General features: G+C 38.1%; 1 protein-coding gene across 2 annotated transcripts in view; it reads left to right on the top strand.

Moving 5' to 3' along the window:
• The window catches only part of LOC127650961 (ephrin type-A receptor 7-like), a 207,020-nt gene extending 187,807 nt beyond the window's left edge, over positions 1–19,213 (top strand). Inside the window, exons 9-18 of one of the 2 annotated variants that reach the window (XM_052136642.1) lie at positions 450–557; positions 1,588–1,643; positions 10,710–10,835; positions 11,304–11,489; positions 14,427–14,488; positions 15,250–15,453; positions 16,283–16,435; positions 17,771–17,961; positions 18,241–18,405; positions 18,748–19,213. In XM_052136642.1, coding sequence (XP_051992602.1) covers positions 450–557; positions 1,588–1,643; positions 10,710–10,835; positions 11,304–11,489; positions 14,427–14,488; positions 15,250–15,453; positions 16,283–16,435; positions 17,771–17,961; positions 18,241–18,405; positions 18,748–18,862 — 1,366 coding nt within the window. In that variant the 3' untranslated portion in view covers positions 18,863–19,213. The remainder of the gene's footprint in view (positions 1–449; positions 558–1,587; positions 1,644–10,709; positions 10,836–11,303; positions 11,490–14,426; positions 14,489–15,249; positions 15,454–16,282; positions 16,436–17,770; positions 17,962–18,240; positions 18,406–18,747) is intronic. The other variant, XM_052136643.1, reaches the window with a different exon arrangement.
• The last annotated feature ends 3,185 nt before the right edge of the window (positions 19,214–22,398 follow it).

Genomic DNA, 22,398 nt, shown 5'->3' with positions numbered 1-22,398 from the left:
TTTTAAAGTTTATTATAATAATCAAAAGCCTTTATAAACCACAGAATTTGTGTTTATAGAACCAGTTTGTTTAGAGGTGCAATTGGTTAACTTTATATCAAACCTGCAGATATATGATGTATTGTCTGGTTCCAGTTCGCTTGGTAGCAAAGTGTCCATCAGTTGAATCCTCTGGAAATGCCCATTTAGAAGGGCCCTACGAAGCAACTATTTATGAGCCCTTCGGTTTGGAATGACGCTTCAACATGGTGGCCATGATTGTTCTCCCTTCAAATGCCCTTCCGAGGCTGATTTATTTACTTAGTGAGGCACTTGCTGCATTTAGTTTAGTGAGTACATACTGTTGGTAATTGTTTACATTAGAGAGCAAACAATGTTTGAGGCACTTCCTGTACTCATTAGAGGTACTTCCTGTTGGTAGTAAGGCCCTTCCTCCCTCTCTTCTTTAGTGGCTTCTCCAGACCCTCCAATGTAGCTCCTTCTCGCGTGGTGCTGCTCTCTACCTCCTTCTCTACTCTTCCTCCTCCTCTTCCTCCCTCCACGCAGCTGTCTCCCAGGTACAGGCATGCTTGCGTTTCTCCACTACCCTTCCTCCCCTGCTGCGTCTCTCCCCATCTTCCCTACTCTTGTCTGTCTCGCCACTCTGTTTCCTAACAGAGAGCTTGAATCCCAGACTCTGGAGAGCCACTGTGTGTAGTCTCTCTTAACTGCATGTGCCTATTTCTGTCCTGTCGTCTCTCCACCTCCTTAGAGTAGATTGTGAATGCTTTAATCGCTCTAATCAGATGTCTGACACACATACACTCTCTCTCTCTCTCTCTCTCTCTCTCTCTCTCTCGCTCTCTTTCTCTCACTCTCTCACACACACACACACTTCTTATTGGACAAATGTGCAAGCTTCAGCAAATAACCTGGAGTCACCGAAACCTTCTCAGCTTCAATTTTTTTGAGTGCTTTTCCTCCCCTGCTGTGTCTCCCTGTCTCTATTCTCGAATCCCTCCTGTGGTGCATGTCTTTCCCCAATGTCTCTGTGTCACACTAATCCACAACATAAAATCGCCCAAATACCATCAGATCCTGCAGCGGCCTGACTCTACTCATACTGACACTAAGAGCTGCGATTCAACAGCACACCTCAACTAGGGTTGGGAATCAGCAGGGAGCTGGCAATACAGTATTGAATCATAAAAGTAGCATAAAGCATTGACATGTCAGTGCCAAAAAAAAAACAACAAAAAACTTTACCCTCTAAATTTCCCTGCTGTGAACTGTAAGTTTTAGCTAAGACCTCATATTTGCTCTTAAACATATAATATTAACAAAAATGATGGTTCATATTTTCATAAGCTCAAAGGGAAATGCAAATGTATTATATCTTAAGGAAGCAAAGCTGATTTAGTTAAGAGCCCTAATGCAGACTTGTTTATAAATAATATTAACACATTTTTTCACTAAGTGTTGTTCTGATGTTTCCTTACAGCTGGTAGCGGCTGTGTGCTATAATTTTATTGTCTGTAACGCAATTTTTTATGATCATTTTATGCTCTGTTTTTCATTACCCATCATTTTGTTTCTCTCCCCTCACAGACAATGTGGCTACAGTAAAGCCAGCCAGGAGGGAGATGATGAGCTGTACTTTCAATGTGAGTATCACTTTGTTTTTGTACAGACTGTACATGTGCATCGATTCCACAAATCAATTTGACTGTCGGGTTAATTTCAGAAGGTGGTAATGGATATGGCTCGTCACAGGTATAGAGATTTGAATGGAGGGAATGAGAAGGGGAAAACAGAGTTGGGAATAGAGTGATCAGTGAAAAAGAGAGATTGGGGCCGGATAAATTGGCAGTGCATTAACATTTAAGTCCACTTATGCTATATAGCCTAAAAATAATGTAACTAGCTTTGCTACTAATCAAGTCATTTTTATTTGTATAGCGCTTTTCACAACACACATTGTTTCAAATCAGCTTTACAGAAAATCAAGCTTTAACAGAAAATTAAACTTTAATATCTATGAAGTCTTCATCATTGTGTAGTTTGATTAAAATTTGATTGTAATTTGTATATAAAAATAAGTAAATAATAATTGTATTTAGAAACCCAGTGAGCAAATCAAAGGCGACTGTGGCAAGGAACACAAAACTCCATAAGATGTTGGTTAATGGAGAAAAATAACCTTGGGAGAAACCAGAATCACTGTGGGGGATAGTTACCCTCTGGCAAAACAGCATGAATATAGTGTGTGTGTGTGTGTGTGTGTGTGTGTGTGTGTGTGTGTGTGTGTGTGTGTGTGTGTGTGTGTGTGTGTGTGTGTGTGTGTGTGTGTGTGTGTGTGTGTGTGTGTGTGTGTGTGTGTGTGTGTGTGAGCGTGTATTTATCACTTTGTGGGGTCCAAATGTCCCCATAAGGATAGTAAAACCCGAAATTTTTGACCTTGTGGGGACATTTTGTCGGTCCCCATGAGGAAAACAGCTTATAAATCATACTAAATTATGTTTTTTGAAAATGTAAAAATGCAGAATGTTTTCTGTGAGGGTTAGGTTTAGGGGTTGTGTTAGGTTTAGGGGATAGATAGAAGTTTGTACAGTATAAAAAACATTATGTCTATGGAAAGTCCCCATAAAACATGGAAACACTACGTGTGTGTGTGTGTGTGTGTGTGTGTGTGTGTGTGTGTGTGTGTGTGTGTGCGCGTGTTTTTGTGATTTACGAGGACAATTTTGTAAGTTACAAATTAGTAATTACAAGGGTATTATGCTATAAATGTGATTTATGAGGACATTTCTAGTGTCCCCATAATTCAAATCATTTAAAAATCATACTAAACAATGTTTTATTGAAAATGTAAAAATGCAGAAGGTTTTCTGTGAGGGTTAGGTTTAGGGGTTGTGTTAGGTTTAGAGGATAGAATCTATAGTTTGTACAGTATAAAAGTCATTATGTCTATGGAAAGTCCTCATAATGATAGGTAGACCAACATGTGTGTGTGTGTGTGCGCGCGCGCGCACGCACGTTAATTACACTGTGTCTTGATTAATTAGTCAAATCCCCTAAAATAACAATAATTCAATATATAATGATGAAATAATTATAAGTATTTATCTTTAAATATTTAGAAAAAAAATATATATATACATACATACATACACACACACACACAGTACTGTTTTAGGCACTAAAATGTTGCATAGTGAGGATGTCTTCAAATGTGTGTATTGTTTTTGCAACAATAAGTTGCAAAAATAGTGAGGATGTCTTCATGAAGGCTTTTGTTGGCAATTAATTGATAGTCTATGTATTCCATTATAAGAGTGTAGTCCATCTTTAGACCAAGGTGATGCAGGCAGAGATCAGTGAGGTGTATCGCAGTTCAGCCGACAGGTAATTTCAGTGAGGTCCTTCCTTAGACCAAGGTTCAGGCAGTGGCACATGAAGTATCCCATGCCTTACGTTTGAATTTGGCATCTGTTCATCCCCTGAAGTCCATTGTTGTAGACTGAAGTGATGTCTGTCTGGCACTCACTGCAGGTAGTCGTCATCACTCAGCGACATGTAGCAGTGGAGTCCGACACCAAGCAGGAACAGAGCTGGATCCAGCCGGCTCTGGTCACCTTGGGATATGAATACAATGCATTTTGAACCAATTGAAGTTTATTTATTGAATTTGCAGGACATCCTCCCAGTAACCCATTGCAATAATCTAGTCTTGAGGTCTTGAACGCATTAATTAGGTTTTCAGCATCAGCAAAAGAGAGCATGTGTTGTAACTAAGCAATATTTCTGAGCTATTCTACAAACATTGGAAATTTTATTTTCAAAAGACAGATTGGTATTAAATATAACACCAAAGTTCTTCGCTTTAGAAGATGACGTAAAAGTACATCCATCAAGAGTCAAATTATATTTTAGTGGCTTATTTTGTAACGGTTTTTGGTCCAATATTTAGCACCTCTGTTTTGTCGGAATTGAGTACAAGGAAATTTCTGGCCATCCAATCTTTGATTTCATTGATACACTCTGCTAATTTGGAGAATTGTGAAATTTTGAAAAAAAGCACATGACTGTTAATCAGAAGGTCGCTGGTTCGATCCCCACAGCCACCACCATTGTGTCCTAGAGCAAGACACTTAACTCCAGGTTGCTCCGGGAGGATTGTCCCTTGTTATAAGTGCACTGTAAGTCGCTTTGGGTAAAAGCTTCTGCCAAATGCATAAATGTAAATGTAAAATAGTAATAATAATAGTAATAATTATTATTATTATTAGCCTATTATTATGAAAAGGCATACACAAGGCATATTTTATTCATAGAAACTATAAGCGTAAGAGTAACATTTAAAGATGGGAGTTTCATTTAATTTTAATGCACTTACGGTTTAAGCCCCATCCACACCAGGTTTTTTCCAAATACAGATACAGATCATTTTGTCATATGAACAAGTACAGATACAGATAATGGCTTCACTGCAAACCCTTACTACGTTTTCTAATATTTTTGACAAAAGATTTGAAATGGGTCTATAATTAAACAATTCTCCAGGATCAAGCTGTGGCTTCTGAAGCAGTTTGATAACTGCTATTTTAAAGTTTCTTGGGACATGTCCTTAGGATAGCGAGGAGTTAAAATGTGAAGAAGAGGTTCTGAGATTACAGGTAACACCTCATTTAAGAGCTTAATTGGATACTAACATAGATATTGTTGCTTTTGATGTTTCGATCATTTTTGACAGCTCTTTACTACCTATGACAGCGAAGGATTGAAGTTGCTCATGAGGCAATTTATGAGACACTGTTTTCTGAGGTGCTGTGACAGTTGATTACATCATTCCAATTTTATTTCTGATGATTTCTATTTTATCAGTAAAGAAATTCATTAAGTCATTACTATTATGCTGTGACGGAAAATCTGGTTCAGTCATGGCTTTATCCCTAACCAATTTAACCACAGTACTGAATAAACACCTAGAATTGTTGTGGTTATTTTCTGAGTTTGCTAAAATATGCTGACCTGGAATTCGATTGAGTTGTTGAAGTTGTGAAAACTTTACTTTTTGTGAAAATTATACTGACCGCAGCCAAATACAGCTATACTGTATACCCGGGCCATGCCCTAGCAGTTAGAGTGCATGCTTCATGCATGATGCCATTGTGCTCATATAGCAGATGCAGGAGTTTTAATCCAGCCTGTGTAATGCCCCAATCCCATTTCCCCTCTCACTCTCCCTTAGTATCTTGTCTCCTCTGTATTGTCTCTGTTCAATTAAAGTGGCAAAAATCTCCCTCAAAAATTAGTTAAAATAAGAGACTGCTCTATAGTGTATGTGACACCTAGTTATCCCTCTTTTCTTTCAAAGCATAATCAAACTCTGGCCAGATGTTGCTATTGTGTAAAAAGTAACAAACAAGTCAAATTGTTGTTTAGGCCATCAAACATATTTGTTTTATTTGTGGTTTGACTCAAACCCGTACAGTTACTGAGCCCTTGTAACAACTGCCCTGGCCTCCCCAATATATTTTGTTCAAGAAACAAATCCATTCAATATCATCCCAAATAATGAGCAATAAGAAACTCTTTCTTTCTCTATTGTATCAACCTGGGCTTAGTTCTCTGGTGACTTAATGTGTGATCTTTGTGTCTCCTACCACCATTTGTTTAACAGATTTGTACTTTCATCCGGAACACAACTTGCTTCTAAAAGGACACTCTCTTTCTCACCCTGCTAGTGCATGCTGTTTGTTTTATAAGCGTATTTTTGGATGACCTAGAAACACTGGTAGGGATCAGTGCTTAGTTGTCATTATACCATCACTGAGGCCTCCGGCTTTTGTGTGTGCGTGTGTGCGTGTGTGCGCGCGCGGTGTGTGTGTGTGTGTGTGTGTGTGTGTGTGTGGTACCAGGCAACTGTGCACTTATTTTGGTTTAATATGAGTGGATTTAATACATTAGATTATGCACACTCAGATGCATGTACATCGGAATCCAAAAGTCTGTCATGTTTTAGTCTAAAAACTAAAACTAGTCTAAAAACATATAAAAAACTAATATGTCTGCAAAAATGCGGCACTATTTCTTGATCACTAATCAAATGTAAGCAAATTTGTGATATTGACTGTGTTAACTGAAAGCCCAGAGATATATGATATAAAAGTCTTTGCGAACCATCTTAAGACAAATGTTTCTGTGAAACATCTTATGTGCCTAAGACTTTTGCACAGCATAGTATGTGTATATGTATATGTGTATATATGTGTATATGTGTATATATGTATATGTGTATATACAGGTCCTTCTCAAAAAATTAGCATATTGTGATAAAGGTCATTATTTTCCATAATGTAATGATAAAAATTTAACTTTCATATATTTTAGATTCATTGCACACCAACTGAAATATTTCAGGTCTTTTATTGTTTTAATACTGATGATTTTGGCATACAGCTCATGAAAACCCAAAATTCCTATCTCAAAAAATTAGCATATCATGAAAAGGGTCTCTAAACGAGCTATTAACCTAATCATCTGAATCAACTAATTAACTCTAAACACCTGCAAAAGATTCCTGAGGCTTTTAAAAACTCCCAGTCTGTTTCATTACTCAAAACCGCAATCATGGGTAAGACTGCCGACCTGACTGCTGTCCAGAAGGCCATCATTGACACCCTCAAGCAAGAGGGTAAGACACAGAAAGAAATTTCTGAACAAATAGGCTGTTCCCAGAGTGCTGTATCAAGGCACCTCAGTGGGAAGTCTGTGGGAAGGAAAAAGTGTGGCAAAAACGCTCCACAACGAGAAGAGGTGACCGGACCCTGAGGAAGATTGTGGAGAAGGACCGATTCCAGACCTTGGGGACCTCGCGGAAGCAGTGGACTGAGTCTGGAGTAGCAACATCCCCGCATTCCCCAGGTCAAGCCACTTTTGAACCAGAAACAGCGGCAGAAGCGCCTGACCTGGGCTACAGAGAAGCAGCACTGGACTGTTGCTCAGTGGTCCAAAGTACTTTTTTCGGATGAAAGCAAATTTTGCATGTCATTCGGAAATCAAGGTGCCAGAGTCTGGAGGAAGACTGGGGAGAAGGAAATGCCAAAATGCCTGAAGTCCAGTGTCAAGTACCCACAGTCAGTGATGGTCTGGGGTGCCATGTCAGCTGCTGGTGTTGGTCCACTGTGTTTTATCAAGGGCAAGGTCAATGCAGCTAACTATCAGGAGATTTTGGAGCATTTCATGCTTCCATCTGCTGAAAAGCTTTATGGAGATGAAGATTTCTTTTTTCAGCACGACCTGGCACCTGCTCACAGTGCCAAAACCACTGGTAAATGGTTTACTGACCATGGTATTACTGTGCTCAATTGGCCTGCCAACTCTCCTGACCTGAACCCCATAGAGAATCTGTGGGATATTGTGAAGAGAAAGTTGAGAGACGCAAGACCCAACACTCTGGATGAGCTTAAGGCCGCTATCGAAGCATCCTGGGCCTCCATAACACCTCAGCAGTGCCACAGGCTGATTGCCTCCATGCCACGCCGCACTGAAGCAGTCATTTCTGCAAAAGGATTCCCGACCAAGTATTGAGTGTATAACTGAACATAATTATTTGAAGGTTGACTTTTTTTTTGGTATTAAAAACACTTCTTTTATTGGTCGGATGAAATATGCTAATTTTTTGAGATAGGAATTCTGGGTTTTCATGAGCTGTATGCCAAAATCATCAGTATTAAAACAGTAAAAGACCTGAAATATTTCTGTTGGTGTGCAATGAATCTAAAATATATGAAAGTTTAATTTTTATCATTACATTATGGAAAATAATGACCTTTATCACAATATGCAAATTTTTTGAGAAGGACCTGTATATACACACACACACACACACACAGTTGAAGACAGAAGTTTACATACACCTCAGCCAAATACATTTAAACTCAGTTTTTCACAATTCCTGATATTTAATCGTAGAAAACTATCCCTGTCATAGGTCACTGAGGATCACTTTTTTATTTTAAGAATGTGAAATGTCAGAATAATAGTAGAGAGAATGATTTATTTCAAGTTTACATACACTTTTTTAGTCTTTGGTAGCATTGCCTTTAAATTGTTTAACTCTTTAAATCGTTTTGGGTAACCTTCCACAAGATTCTCACAATAAGTTGCTGGAATTTTGTCCCATTCCTCCAGACAGAACTGGTGTAACTGAGTCAGGTTTGTAGGCCTCCTTGCTCACACATGCTTTTTCAGTTGTGCCCACAAAAGTTCTATCGGACTGAGGTCAGAGCTTACAAAGCAAATATGGCTTGATAGCCACTCCAATACCTTGACTTTGTTGTCCTTAAGCCATTTTGCCACTACATTGGAGGTATGCATGGGGTCATTGTCCATTTGGAAGACCCATTTGTGACAAGATGTAACTACATGATTTTCCTTCCTCATGATACCATATATTTTGTGAAGTCCCTCCTGCAGCAAAGCACCCCCACAACATGATGCTGCCACCCCCATGCTTCATGGTTGGGATCTTCGACTTCGCAGGTCTCACCCGTTTTCCTTCAAACATAACGAATGACTACATAATGTCGAAACAGTTCAATTTTTGTTTCATTAGACCAGAGGACATTTATCCCAAACATAATATCTTTGTCCCCATGTACACTTGCAAACTTATAGTCTGGCTTTTTATGTCAGTTTTGGAGCAGTGGCTTCTTCCTTGCTAGCCTTTCTGGTTATGTTGATATAGGACTTGTTTTACTGTGGATATAGATACTTGTCTATCTGTTTCCTCCAGCATCTTCACAAGGTCCTTTGCTGTTGTTATGGAATTGATTTTCACTTTTCACACCAAACTACGTTCATCACTAGGAGACCGAATGTGTCTCCTTCCTGAGCGGTATGATGGCTGCGTGGTCCCATGGTGTTTATACTTGCGTACTATTGTTTGTACAGATGAATGTGGTACCTAGAGTCATTTGGAAATTGCTTCCAAGGATGAACTAGACTGGTTCCATTTCTATAGATTTTTCCATGTTTTTAAGCAAAGAGTTTGAAAGTAGGCCTTAAAATACATCCACAGGTACACCACCAATTGACTCCACAGCCTATCAGAAGCTAAATTAATCATTTTCTGGAAAGCTGATTAAAGGCACAGTTAGCTTGGTGTATATAAACTCCTGACCAACTGGAATTGTGATATAGTCAATTAAAAAATTACTTGTGTCATGCACAAAGTAGATGTCCTTTTCGACTTGCCAGAACTATAGTTTGTTATATATATGCATGCAGTTGAAGTCAGAAGTTTACATACATTTACATTGAAGTCATTAAATCTCATTTAATTAACCAATCCACAGATTTCATATTAGCAAACTATAGTTTTGGCAAGGCATTTAGGACATCTACTTTGTGCATGACACAAGTAATTTTTCCAACAATTTTGTGCAGATGTATTTTCACTTTTAATTGACTATCACATTTCCAATGGGTGAGAAGAGTGCATACACCAATGGTGTCAAACTCAGTTACAGGAGGGCCAATGTCCTGCAGAGTTTAGCTCCAACTCTAATTAAACGTACCTGAACCAGCTAATCAATGTGTCCATGATTACTCCAAATGTGTTGAAGCAGAGTTGAAACAAAACTCCAGCACACCAGATACTGACTGACTATTTTGCTCCCTCTCCCCTTTGTTCATTGACACAGTATTCAATTTCTGTTAGTCACATGTCTGTGAAACTTGCTCAGTTTATATCTTAGTTGTTGAAGCTTTTTATGTTCATACAAATATTTACACATGTTAAGTCTGCGGAAAATAAAAGCAGTTGAATATGAGAGGACGTTTCTTTTCTTTGCTGAGTTTATATATATATATATATATATATATATATATATATATATATATATATATATATATATATATAGATAGATAGATAGATAGATAGATAGATAGATAGATAGATATAGATATATATATATGAGAGAGAGAGAGAGAGAGAGAAAAAAATAGAAGCATTTTCACAGCATCTCCTCTGTGGTTCAGTTGGTTAATCTCATATAGCAAACCCAAACAGAAATCAGGAAAATGTGAACTGTGTCTGGCCCTAAATCATAGTCATAATGCCATTATGCAGAATACTGCATGTGCTACAAAAACCTCATTCCTGGGGAAGAGGTCTTCGATCCTGAGCCGCACTCTCATTCATGATGGAATGGAGGACCTTTCATTTGCTTTGTAATTTTAGTCTTTAATATGGGTGTATGTATGTATGTGAGGTTGCGATCAATAAGCTGTTATGAGACTGTGAAGTTGAGACCCCGGTCTGGTTCGGGTCGATGTTGAGTTGTAAGTACATTTCAGAGTCAGACTACTGTTATGAGTAGGCCAGCAAACATTAGAGCCCAAAAGATTATAACATATTACAAAGATAATACTAACTATTCTGCAATTTCATTCTTGATGATGAGTGATTTTTTTTTAACACGGTGAAAAATGATTTTATTTCATGCAATGTGTCAAAAGATGTTGTGGCAATGTTGTCTCTTTCTCTTACCCCTTTCAAATACTGTCCATTTAAGACATCTGTATGTAAAAGACCTATGTTAAGACTGGATAGCCTCCTTGCACTGCTGTAGATTTCGCTGTCGTTCATTGTGTGGCAAGTTATTGAATTCTAATCATGACGTTTATTTAATCATGGTGTGCATGTATTTTGTGCTTTTCAGTTAAAATCCCAACCAGACGGACATATATTGACCCAGAAACGTGTGAAGATCTGCTTCAGGCTGTTCACGCCTTTGCCAAAGAGCTGGACATCTCTAGCATCAAGATAGAGAGAATAGTCCATACAGGTACCAGACATCAAAAGGCCCCTTTTCTTTCATATTTCTCATCATCCTCCCTCTGTTCTTGAAAATTCATTCTGTTCTATTGCCAGTTTGAAGACATGTTCAGTGCTGTGTGTTTATAATGATGAAACAATGTAGCCATCTTTTATCTGTCCTTATTGTTTATGTCTACATCATAAGACATGCTCTGTACGGTTTTGTGCCATTTAGGTCATTGTCTGTAAACTTTGAAGCTTTTGAAGATTTTAGTTTCTAAAATGAACCTTTAGCAGAAATGTGCATTTAAAATGTACAGTTTTTCCCTTTCTGGAAAATGGGCCAGATATTGATGACCCATCTTGCACTACACAGATTTTTTTTCCAATCAAATGCTATCTGTAATGAAAATGCCCTCCCCTTAATACCACCCTCAACTGACTAGCAAGTGCTATGTATTGGTTCATGGCTGTGCATTAAATTTGCCCTGTGCAGGAGACTTTGGGGAAGTGTGTCGGGGTTGCCTGAAGCTACCCAGCAAACGCGAGTTACCCGTGGACATAAAGACCCTTCGTGCGGGCTGCTCAGAGAAACAGAGACGCTCGTTCCTCAGCGAGGCAGGAATTCTGGGACAGTTCGATCATGCCAACATTGTGCGTCTGGAGGGAGTCATCACCAGAGGTCAGTAGAGACAAAGCATACAATAAATGAATGAAAAAAAAACAGAGAAAGGAGATGATTTCTCACAGGACCATGAAAGGCAAAGAACTAGGGGAAGTAGGGATCATCAAGGAGCTAATGAGCATCAAGCTTAAATATAACCAGTAGCTCGCAGTCAACAGCGTGATGGAGGAAATCTTGGCTGAGGGTGGAAAAGTATAGGGAGAGGAGAACTGATCCATCTTTGGATTGATAGATGTGACATTCCTGGATAAAACGGCTAGATGGATTTGCCTACCGTGTTCTTGCCGAAAGGGATGAGGGATGAGGGATGATGGTGTTGTGGAGAGACTCGAGGGGAAGGAGAACTAGAGCAGATTTGCTGAATTAAAGAACTACCAGCACTGATATTAGTCTGGGACTTTGTGAAATACTGCTGAAGTAATTCTTGAATGAATTGTGACTTCATATTGATTCCACCACATAAGACTGATAGAAAAGCATGCACGAAGAGACCGGATTGAGAGTGTTGGGGATTGTATATGATTGCATGATGACAAAAGACCATTTGAAGAAAATTCCATTATGATTATTCTTTTTATGCAATATCATTAAAAATATTAATATATATGTGTGTATATATATATATATATATATATGTATAATATATATTTATTTATTTATTTATTTATTTATTTTAATTTTTTTTATGGCTGACCCAGTGGCTGAACAACAAATTAGCAAATCGAACACAACGAAAGAAAAAAAAAAGAAATGTAGCCACTGCACAACGAAATGAAGCCACAATACAACAAAATTATGCCACTATATACAGAATATATGGTATATACCCATTAGGTGTTGTCCGTGGAACTTTTCTTGTGACGCGCTGACCATCTTGCCTGTATAAAGTCAGATTGCCACAAAGCTTAAAATAGTTTTATTCATATATATATATATATATATATATATATATATATATATATATATATATATATATATATATATCTTATAATTAATTAATTTTGCAGCTTACTTTCATTGTGTTTTGTGTTAATTTCATTTATTGTGACCTATTTCCTTGTGCTTTGTCATTTTTGTTGTGTTGTGGCTTATTTCCATTGTGTTTTCAGCTTTAATTTGCTTTGTAATTTGGTTGCGCTGTGCAGCCCTGGGCCACCGTATTACACTCACCGAGCACTTTCTATGGTCCTTATAAAGTGCCCAATATGATCATCTTGTGTTGTTGTCATCCACCTTAAGATTTGTCAGTTGTGCATTCTGAAATGCTTTTCTACTCACTACAATTTTACAGAGTGACTATCTGAGTTACCGTAGACTTTCTGTCAGCTCGAAACAGTGTTGCCATTCTCTGTAACCTCTCTCATCAACAAGGCGTTTGCATCCGCAGAACTACCACTCACTGGATGTTTTTAGTTTTTGGCACCATTCTGATAAACTAGATACCGTTGCTGATCCCAGGAGATCCGCAGTTACAGAAACTCAAACCAGCCAGTCTGGCACCAAGAATCATGCCATGATCTAAATCACTGATCACATTTTTTCCCCATTCTGATGGTTAATTTGAACATTAACTGATGAACCTGACCCATATCGGCATTATTTTATGCATTGAACTGCTGCCACACGATTGTCTGATTAGATAATTGAGTAAATAAGTAGGTGTACAGGTGTTCCTGATATATTCAAAAACCCTAAAATCCACTTATATTATTATATGTCAAGGTTTTTGCACCATCACCAGTTGTAATTTAGTTTTACATAAATATTTCCGCCTTCTTCCTGACTCTTGTTTAACTGTTAGTCATTTTAACTGTGGTCATGTCTATACTTATTTGTTTTCATTTGTAAACACATTGATTTAGCTACATTTACGCCTCTCAACTAATCATATATTAGCAATGTTAATGTACTCATGGTTGTGACATCATGACTAGTAATGTAACTTCTGAATGACTGATTTTTGCAGCCTAGTTTAAGTAAATAAAGTATGAATTTGGGAGGGAGTTTTGTGAAATGTAGAGTATGTCTGGATAACTTATTTTTTCTTGCTCTTCAGAAATAAAAAAAAATGTTATCTTGTGATTTGTCATCAAAACACAATTGTTCTTGTTTTAATTGTGGTGTTTTAAAATGAAGAGTAAAAATTATGTAATCATTGGCATTTTAGAGAGAAGAATACATTTTTTTTAATTAGCCTGTATGTTTATGTGTGGGGAGCGCAGTACCAGATGTGCAGGTTTGAGTAATTGGTGGTCAAATCACTGCAAGCCCCCTTAATGACTCTAATCTTTCTCCCTGACTTTTCCTCCTCCACCTGCAAATCTCCATTTTTTTTTCCTGCTGTTTAACTCCTGAAAGCTTCACACCCTCCACACTTCTCTTCATCTCATCTTTCCATCCACCTGTCTGGGTTGTACATCTCCACAGCTCAGAGGGAATGACCCAGAGCTGACAGCGCAGCAGGAGGTTCTCTGATTGGGGTTGGTCAGGCATGTCAGCACCTCCCTCCAGGAGGTGTGATGGAGAAAGGGGATGGTAAATTGACCAGACTGATAGCACACACTGCTGATTATTGGGCTGTTCATTGAATGCTCTAGATCGTTGGAGTCTGTGTCTGTGATTGAGGGATCAGTTTCACCATTTCTTTCTTCATCCCTCTCTCTCTCACACACTCTTTCTTCCATCACCAGGGGAATTACTGCTACCCGCCTACCTAATGGTGCGTCCTTCCCTCGTCATTCTGTGGGACACTGTCTATCACTCACTGTCTAACATTCACAGGAAGTACACATGTAACAGATGGGATTATGGGGTCAGTTGTGGCATTCTGTGGTCAAATAGGCATAGTTCCCACAGTAGCTTAATGCAGTTGTTTTTTCCATGTCCTCCTCACCATCATTCAAACTTTTGATATATCTGTATGTTTTGCTATAGGCAACACTATGATGACTGTGGTGGAGAGCATGGCCAATGGGTCACTTGACTCTTTCCTGCGGGTAAGAGCTAGACTGCATGTGTGTGTTTTTGTGTGTGTTTGTTCTGCTGATTGTAAAAGTATTATTACATTACATGGATACATCAAATACTAAATGCTGAGGTAGTAAACTGTGCATATGTAATATTTAAGGTACAATACTGAAACCAACAGATGTGATTTGATAATCTTTTTCTCTTTCTTTTTTCTTTCCATCCTTCCTTCTCTACTTCCTTTCATTTCTGCTTCCTTCTATACTTCCTTTCTCCCTTATTTCCTTCTCCACTTTCTTCCTCTTTTCCTTTCTTCCTTCTGCACCTCCTCCATACCTTTTTTGTTTCCTTCCTTCCATCCTGCTCCACTTCCTCCCTTCCTGCTCTACTTCTTTCCCTCCTTAATTATTTATTTATTCCTTCTATCCTTCATTTTCCACTTCCTTCCCTCTATACTTCCTTATGTACTTCTCTGCTTCCTTTCTCCCCTCCTCCCTTCTCTACTTCCACATTTCCTTCCCTACCTCCTCTCTCCCTTCTTTTCTTCTTCCATCCTTCTCTACTTCCTCCCTTACTTCTCTACTTCTCTCCTTCCTTCTTATACTTCCTTCCTTATCTCCTTCCTTCTCTAATTTTTTTCCTTCCCTCCTTCCTTCCTTTGATTCTTTCTTCTTCCTTTCACATTTGGCCACTTTGTCTACTCTTTATCCTCCCTTTTGCTTTTAATGCCAATTTTTTACCACCTTTGTGGCATGCTTTCCTTCTTTCTTTTCCTCCTTTTTCCTCACAGAAACACGAGGGTCAGCTGACTGTTCTTCAGCTGGTAGATCTGTTGAGTGGAGTGGCGTCTGGTATGAAGTATCTGACAGAGATGGGCTTCATCCATCGCAGACTTGCCGCTCACAAAGTTCTAGTTAACAGCAGCCTGGTCTGCAAAGTGTCAGGTTTCAGACCACTACAGGACGACAAGATTGAGGCGGTCTACAGCACACTAGTAAGAATCTTACCATTATGCAACCCAGCTCTCTGAAAGGATTCCCAATGAGTTTAAAGAGCCAAAAGTAGTCAGCATATTTCTCTAAAAGTCACAGCAAAGCTCTTATCTTAGTTTTCATCAAACTTTCATGGTTTTTTTTTTCATGCGAGTGCTACACTGTCTGTGGGTGTATGTTAAGAATGCCTCAATGCTTTATGCTTCTATTATAAGATGAATGCAGAATTCAAGATCAAGACACAATGTACTCGTACTGTAATATCGCTTTATATTATTTTTAAGAAGGAATTGCCACATTTTTCCTTGAGTTGTTCCTGGATCAATAATCCTTTCAGCCAGTCTACAGTTGAGTTTAAGGTTGGGGTTGAGGCTGGAGTTTCCACCTGAACAACATTATTATCAACTAATAAATTTACTCTGATTAATTTAGGGTTAGGGTTGGGCTTAGAGGTTAGGGCCATATTTGTTTCACATGAATATTGTTCCAAGACCAACAAAAGTTGTTGGAACACGTCCTATTTGGCAAGACTACAGTCTCTGTTTTAGCCTAGTGGTTAAAGAATTGGACATCAAACTCTGCAAGAGATTTATTCATTTCAAGGGGGGATTGCTTCTGTAATCTTTACTGTAAAGTGTACTGGCTAAATAACAAATGGGTGATTAATAGTAGTAATTCTAAAGGTTGTGTCCATTTGTACCAATTGTGTAGATCAATATCTAACATAAAAGGATCTCTCTCTCTCTCTCTCTCTCTCTCTCTCTCTCTCTCTCTCTCTCTCTCTCTCTCTCTCTCTCTCTCTCTCTGATTTTCTCCCTCTTTCTCTCTCAGCACGGAGGGAAGAGTTTGGTGCTCTGGACGGCCCCAGAGGCCATTCAGTACCATCGCTACAGCTCAGCCTCTGATGTATGGAGCTTTGGTATTGTCATGTGGGAAGTAATGTCCTTCGGGGAGAGACCGTACTGGGACATGGGCAACCAAGATGTATGTCTGTGTCTTTATCTCTTCCTATGTATTGCCACCCTCCCTATGCTTCTGGTGTTGCTTTCCAAACCTCTTCTCTGTTTCTCTCTCTCTTTCGGGAGGCTTCTTTTTGCTCTGCTTTAGATCTCCCTAGAAATCCTCTTTTACATTTTTGTGATTTTTTTATTTATTTATTTATTTTTTCATCCTCCTCCCCTTTTTCTTGCCTCTCTCTATTGGTAGGATGGGATTTTTCAGTGTGAAGTGAGAATATATGCATTTGTATAAAAATGTTATAATAGCTTAAGCGAGGGGCCTTTAAAGACCTTTGACTTCAAGTCCACTTGAGCTCTGTGACTAATCAGACTCCGAACTTGCACGGCGTGTGGCCTTCTTTGCACGCCTGCTGCAAAGATAGTCATCCTCTCTCGAACATAAACAATACCAGTCTGAAGGACATTATGCTTTTTGAACAACATAAATATAATTTCTGACAATTGTGAGAAAAAGCATCATGAAAATCAAATAAATAAATAACCTCAACAGAAAGCAAAACTCACTACTTAAAGGGATAGTTTACTCAAAAATTAATTCTGTCATCAATGATAGTACTCACCTTAATGCCATTCTAAACCTGTATGACTTTCTTCTCTGGAACACAAAATGGGATATTCTAAAGAATGTGCTGGTCACTCTTTCCCATGCAATTACAATGAATGGGGACTGAAGATTTCAAGAAAGCTACAAGCTTCAATGTGAGAAACAGACCGACACTTAGGCACTTAAGTGGACTTGCTATCGTGTGGCGTCAGAAGACTTAGAATATTTTCTCCTCTTCTCCTCTGTGATGTGAGACAAAACACATTTGGAACTATTACGTCTTTGTGAAATAAAGAGCCTCGGCATGTAAAGCTATTACACAAAAGAGGACTATTGTTTATGGCTATATTATTCTGATTGCATGTGAAAGTCATCCTTAACAAGAGTCAAAGGCATTGATGCATTCAAAGCAAGAACCTTTCATTTTATACATTCTATGTTATACCACTTGTGTCACTTTTTAATAGTTACTTTATTTAATGAAAGGATATTTAGTATTTTTATTTCACGAGACCAGTCAGGGACACATTTTGAAATGCATCATGCATCGAGACATTCATTTTAGTTTGCTAACTTCTCGCAGAAATATCAATAATCATAATGGTAATACTGGTTGGATGGAGACTAATAAAATGAGATGTCTTGACAGAGAACCAGCAATGGGATTAACATTTATATATTTGCCTTCTATTAGTCCAAATGCTCCATCACTCTGGATTTATGTTTGTGTGTGATTTATGTGTATACATTTTGCAGGTAATTAAAGCTATAGAAGACGGGTTCCGGTTACCCGCTCCTGTGAATTGCCCGCCGTCTCTCCACCAGCTTATGTTGGACTGCTGGCAGAAGGAGAGAACAGAGAGACCCACCTTCACCCAGATCCATAGCGCTCTCAGCAAGACCATCAGGAGCCCAGACAACATCGGCTCCTCCACGCTGGGACGCCGGTACTGTTTTTCTCATTTGTCAAGTTTCAAATTCTTCTTTATTTATTTTTTTATTATTATTTTCTTTCTATAACAGACTTTTTGGGTATAGCTGCTTACAATATATGAATACATTATGTGCTTATTCTAGTTTTCCATATGGCTGGTATTCAATTAATTCACAGAATTTGGTATTCTTCGTATCTTTTAATTACAGAAGTGCTAATATGTAGTATGTTTCTTACAAGAGCTTATGTTTCTCACTCTGAAAAGTAAATCTATCTCTCTTTGTTTCTCAAGGACTCTGGGCTCATCTGTATCACTAGCAGAACGAACTCTTCCCTCCTTCCCTTCATTTAGTTCAGTTGGCGAGTGGTTGGAAGCTGTAGACATGGGCCGCTACAAAGACAACTTCACTGCTGCGGGATACTGTTATCTAGAGTCAGTGGCCCGCATGACTGTTCAGTGAGTAATGCATTTTCTTAGATTTATTTTAGATGTGAGATGTCAAAAGTACAGGTACTTCAAGCTGATATTAAAATAAAAAAGTACCAGTCATTACTATAGCAACTCAATTGATAACTGTACACTATATCACGTTTTCTTTCTTTTTGTTCTATGAAGGTCACATTAAAACTGACTTGGAAATAATTGTATTTTTCTACCTCAAATGCATTTTATGTACAGAAATTACTGTTTTAGCCTTGTCCTAGACCCAGACTTGTGGGGGGGAGACACTGTTTCAGACTATTTTGATTAGGTATCTAGCTTATTTTGTTGTGTATAACTCGCTCTGCTGTTTTACAGGGATGTGTTGAGTCTCGGCATCACTTCTCTGGAGCACCAGAAACAGATCCTGTCTGCCATACAGACTCTCAGAGCACAGGTTATCCAGATGCATGGTCGCGGAGTCCAGGTCTGATACACACACACACTCTTAACCACATACCCCAGAACCTCAGCAGTGCCCTGGCTTAAAGAGGACAAACACATTGACGTCTGTTGTCATAATTACCCAGCAGGCCATTCAACAGTCAGGAGGTGATCATTTAGTTACTGAAATGGCAGTGTTCTTCCTAATCTTCCCCTTTTTCCTCTTCCTGATCTTCTCTTTGGGTGAAAAATGGTTATTTGCAGTACTTCCACAAACTAAGTTCCTTTTTCTGAGAGACAATATCACAAGAAGAGAGAGTTCCTTTAAAACAACCTGTGTGCCAATTTCACCTGCTTTTTCTTCCACTGTCCAACAATGACCTTTACACAGCTCTGCCCCTTTTAATAGGACTGGTGCTTAGCACCCCCCCCCCACCCCACCACTGACCCAGAGCAGGGCAGTTTGACTTGGACTGATCCTGGTGCAACCAAAAGGGTTGTAAGTCTGTTTTCTTAAACCAGGCAAATGAACTCATGCATTATAGCCACTGATACTCTTGTAAAGTGGACAAAACCAAGAGCATGTTGCCAAGTCATAGACCTTTCACTCAGCAAAGTTCTTGCTGAATCTTCAGGAAATAAGTGAACTACTGATGTAAGGAATCTTAAATAATATGTAATTCCCAGCTTTTTCTGTGTTTTCCTTCATTTGACTACTATGTCTGATTTTTCATGTTTACCTTTTCTTTTCACTTTCTCCTCATAAATAGCTTAAACTCTTGTGTTTTGAAATGAATTTCAGAGTTTAATTTAGTTTTGTCTGACATCTATATTATATAACATTTTTCTTTGTTCCTCTGTCCTCACTGGACAATGTTTAAACTGCAGCTTCCATGACTTAAACTTAACATATTTATTAGAGAATTGATTTGTGTTTTGAGATACTTGCATACTGGAGCTCATTTTGGTATATGAATGCAGAAATAGTATGCTTAAAGGGATCTTCCAACCCAAAAAAATGAATCATCATTTACTCATCCTTTTGTTGTTAAAACCCATTTGACTTTTTTCCCCCATGGAACACAAAAGGAGATTTTAGGCAGAATGATAACCTCAGTCACCATTTACAGTCATTGCAATTTTTATCCAGAAAATGGAAGTGAATGGTAACTGATGCTAACATACTGCCTAACATTTTTGGGGTTGAGGGTGAGCAAATGATGACAGAATTGTCATCAATTGGGTGAATTATCCCTTACATAGCATAGCACTGAATCTGGACATGCTGTTGTCATGTCATCAAAATGCTACTTGATTTTGTTTATGTATTTTATTGGGGGTGTTTTTCCGCACTTTGAAATGTTGTCTGTGAGTGAGCGGATGTGATGGAGATTTACATACACTTACAGACTTGCATTACCCGCTGCAGTGGCGGTTGTCCGATTATCTCGGACATGTGTATTACTTGATGCTGGCGTTTTGTACAATGCAAGTGGTTGTTCTTTAAAAAGAATGTTCAGAATGTTCTAGTGTTATTTAATTTAGACTATTACATTTCGCTATGTGACGCGAGCATGTGAACAAGACTTGGTTGCAAACTGAAAATCTGTGTTTAAGCAGTACTGAGAGAAACCCTAATTCAGAACATTCACGAATTGATCTTAGAATCAGATCGATGCAAATCACGTTCATAACACTTTAGTCGATCTTTTTGTTACAAACTCAAATGTGCAATACCGATGACAGGCTTTTTGATTTTCCCATATTAGTTTGTTCTTGGTTTTTAGAAAATGGATTATAAAAGGTTTAGGAACCTGGCTTAGGAGCTCTTTTTTCACTCACTTTCTGCGTTTTACAAATACAAAAATGGATTCAGAAAGAGAGACCGATTTATCATTTCTGCAGCCATATCTTATAAGAACATGGTGTATTCCAAATTAATAATCACTTCAAATTTTAGATGACAAAGACATACTGCATTGCACGGTTTAACAGCCCTTTACTGTTTTCATAACTGAATAAGGCTCGATTCCCCCTTTTGCATTGTGTATCATTCTGATCTGTTTGATACTGTAAATATGTATTTGAAAATGCAATCTATTTTTATAATTTGTTTGAATAATAATGTGTTGAATGAGATCCTTTCACTGTGTTAAAGTGAGTTATCATTTGGCGAGTAGCAAAGAGCCTCAGTTGTTTGAAATAAACTTTTGTTTTCATTTTGCTTTTTGGTTTGGAATTTTCAATGATTTTTACCTGGTAGAAAAACAGATTGCTGTTACAATATCGAAACATGTTATTAAAAAAATACAATACAGGTACCCTCAGCTTTATTGTGTTTGCCTGTCATCTCATCACCTTTCAGCATACCTGCCTGAATTCATACACTCATGGTGTCTATTTTAATCATGTGCAATCGGTGTCGAGGCAAGACAATCAAGTGTACCAGTCCCCAGAAAAACTGTGGGAAGCAGGACAAATTGGTTTCCCTTTTTCTATAGTTTTTATTTATATATAATTCAATGAGATTTTTTTTTTTTTTAAATAAATTGTTTTTCTTTCCAACTTGAGAGAAATAAATCACCCCAGAATATTAATAATTATTCCACCTTACTGCATCTTTTTCACTGATTTATGTAACATTGTCACAATCCTGATGATCTTTTTAACCCTCTTGTTGTTTGAGGGACTGAACAGAGGCAGAATTTATTTTTATTTATTTTTTTCATTCATATTGCCATGACTGTATTAGTTTGAAACCATCAAACTAAAATGCAAGGTTCTGAAATTGTAAGGCTTTAGGCTGATTTCTCAAAGTCACCGCTGTGCTTTAAAGTAGTTTGACTGAATTGCATAAAAGTATGTTTTTAAGTTCATTCTTTCAATAACTTGGTTCAGTTTTGTTCCCTTTTGTGCATAAATTGGCATTAAAAACTAATTTCATTGCAGTCTGAAAGTCTTTACTAGATAGATTCTATCTTCATCTAAATAGTACATGAGAATCATTTGAGGCTGTGAGTATACATAATCACCAAATATAGAATGCTTCCCACCATTCTTGCCATGTGATTTGGTGTTACCCCTTTATGAATAATGTTTAATGCGTGTAAGAAAATAGAAACATCCCTACTTTATGCAAATTTAGAGTGTGCATTAAGATGGATTCTCTCTGTAACCACTGTAACTCAGAGTAAAAAATGAAGTCATTCAGTCCAAAAAGATGTAAATGTGTCCATAGGCTTAAGTGAATCCCAGTGCTTCTTTATATCATTATTAATTCAGGGGTTTGCTCCTGATTTTTCACGCTGCTTAATGCTAAAAAAAAAAAAAAACTGGGGAGAACTGAAAGTGTGAAGAGGAAGGAATGTATTGTTTGGATGAAAATATGGCACTTTCTAACTTTCAGCAGTGAGAAAAGCAAGGGGTGTGTGTGTGTGTGTGTGTGTGTGTGTGTGTGTGTGTGTGTGTGTGTGTGTGTGTGTGTGTGTGTGTGTGTGTGTGTGTGAGCATGTATTTATCACTTTGTGGGGACCAAATGTCCCCATAAGGATAGTAAAACCCGAAATTTTTGACCTTGTGGGGACA

Source organism: Xyrauchen texanus, chromosome 10 (assembly GCF_025860055.1).
Source record: "Xyrauchen texanus isolate HMW12.3.18 chromosome 10, RBS_HiC_50CHRs, whole genome shotgun sequence".
In the NCBI taxonomy this organism is placed as follows: domain Eukaryota; kingdom Metazoa; phylum Chordata; class Actinopteri; order Cypriniformes; family Catostomidae; genus Xyrauchen; species Xyrauchen texanus.
Note: the sequence above shows the minus strand (reverse complement) of the source record. Positions and strands in the feature narration are given on the sequence as shown.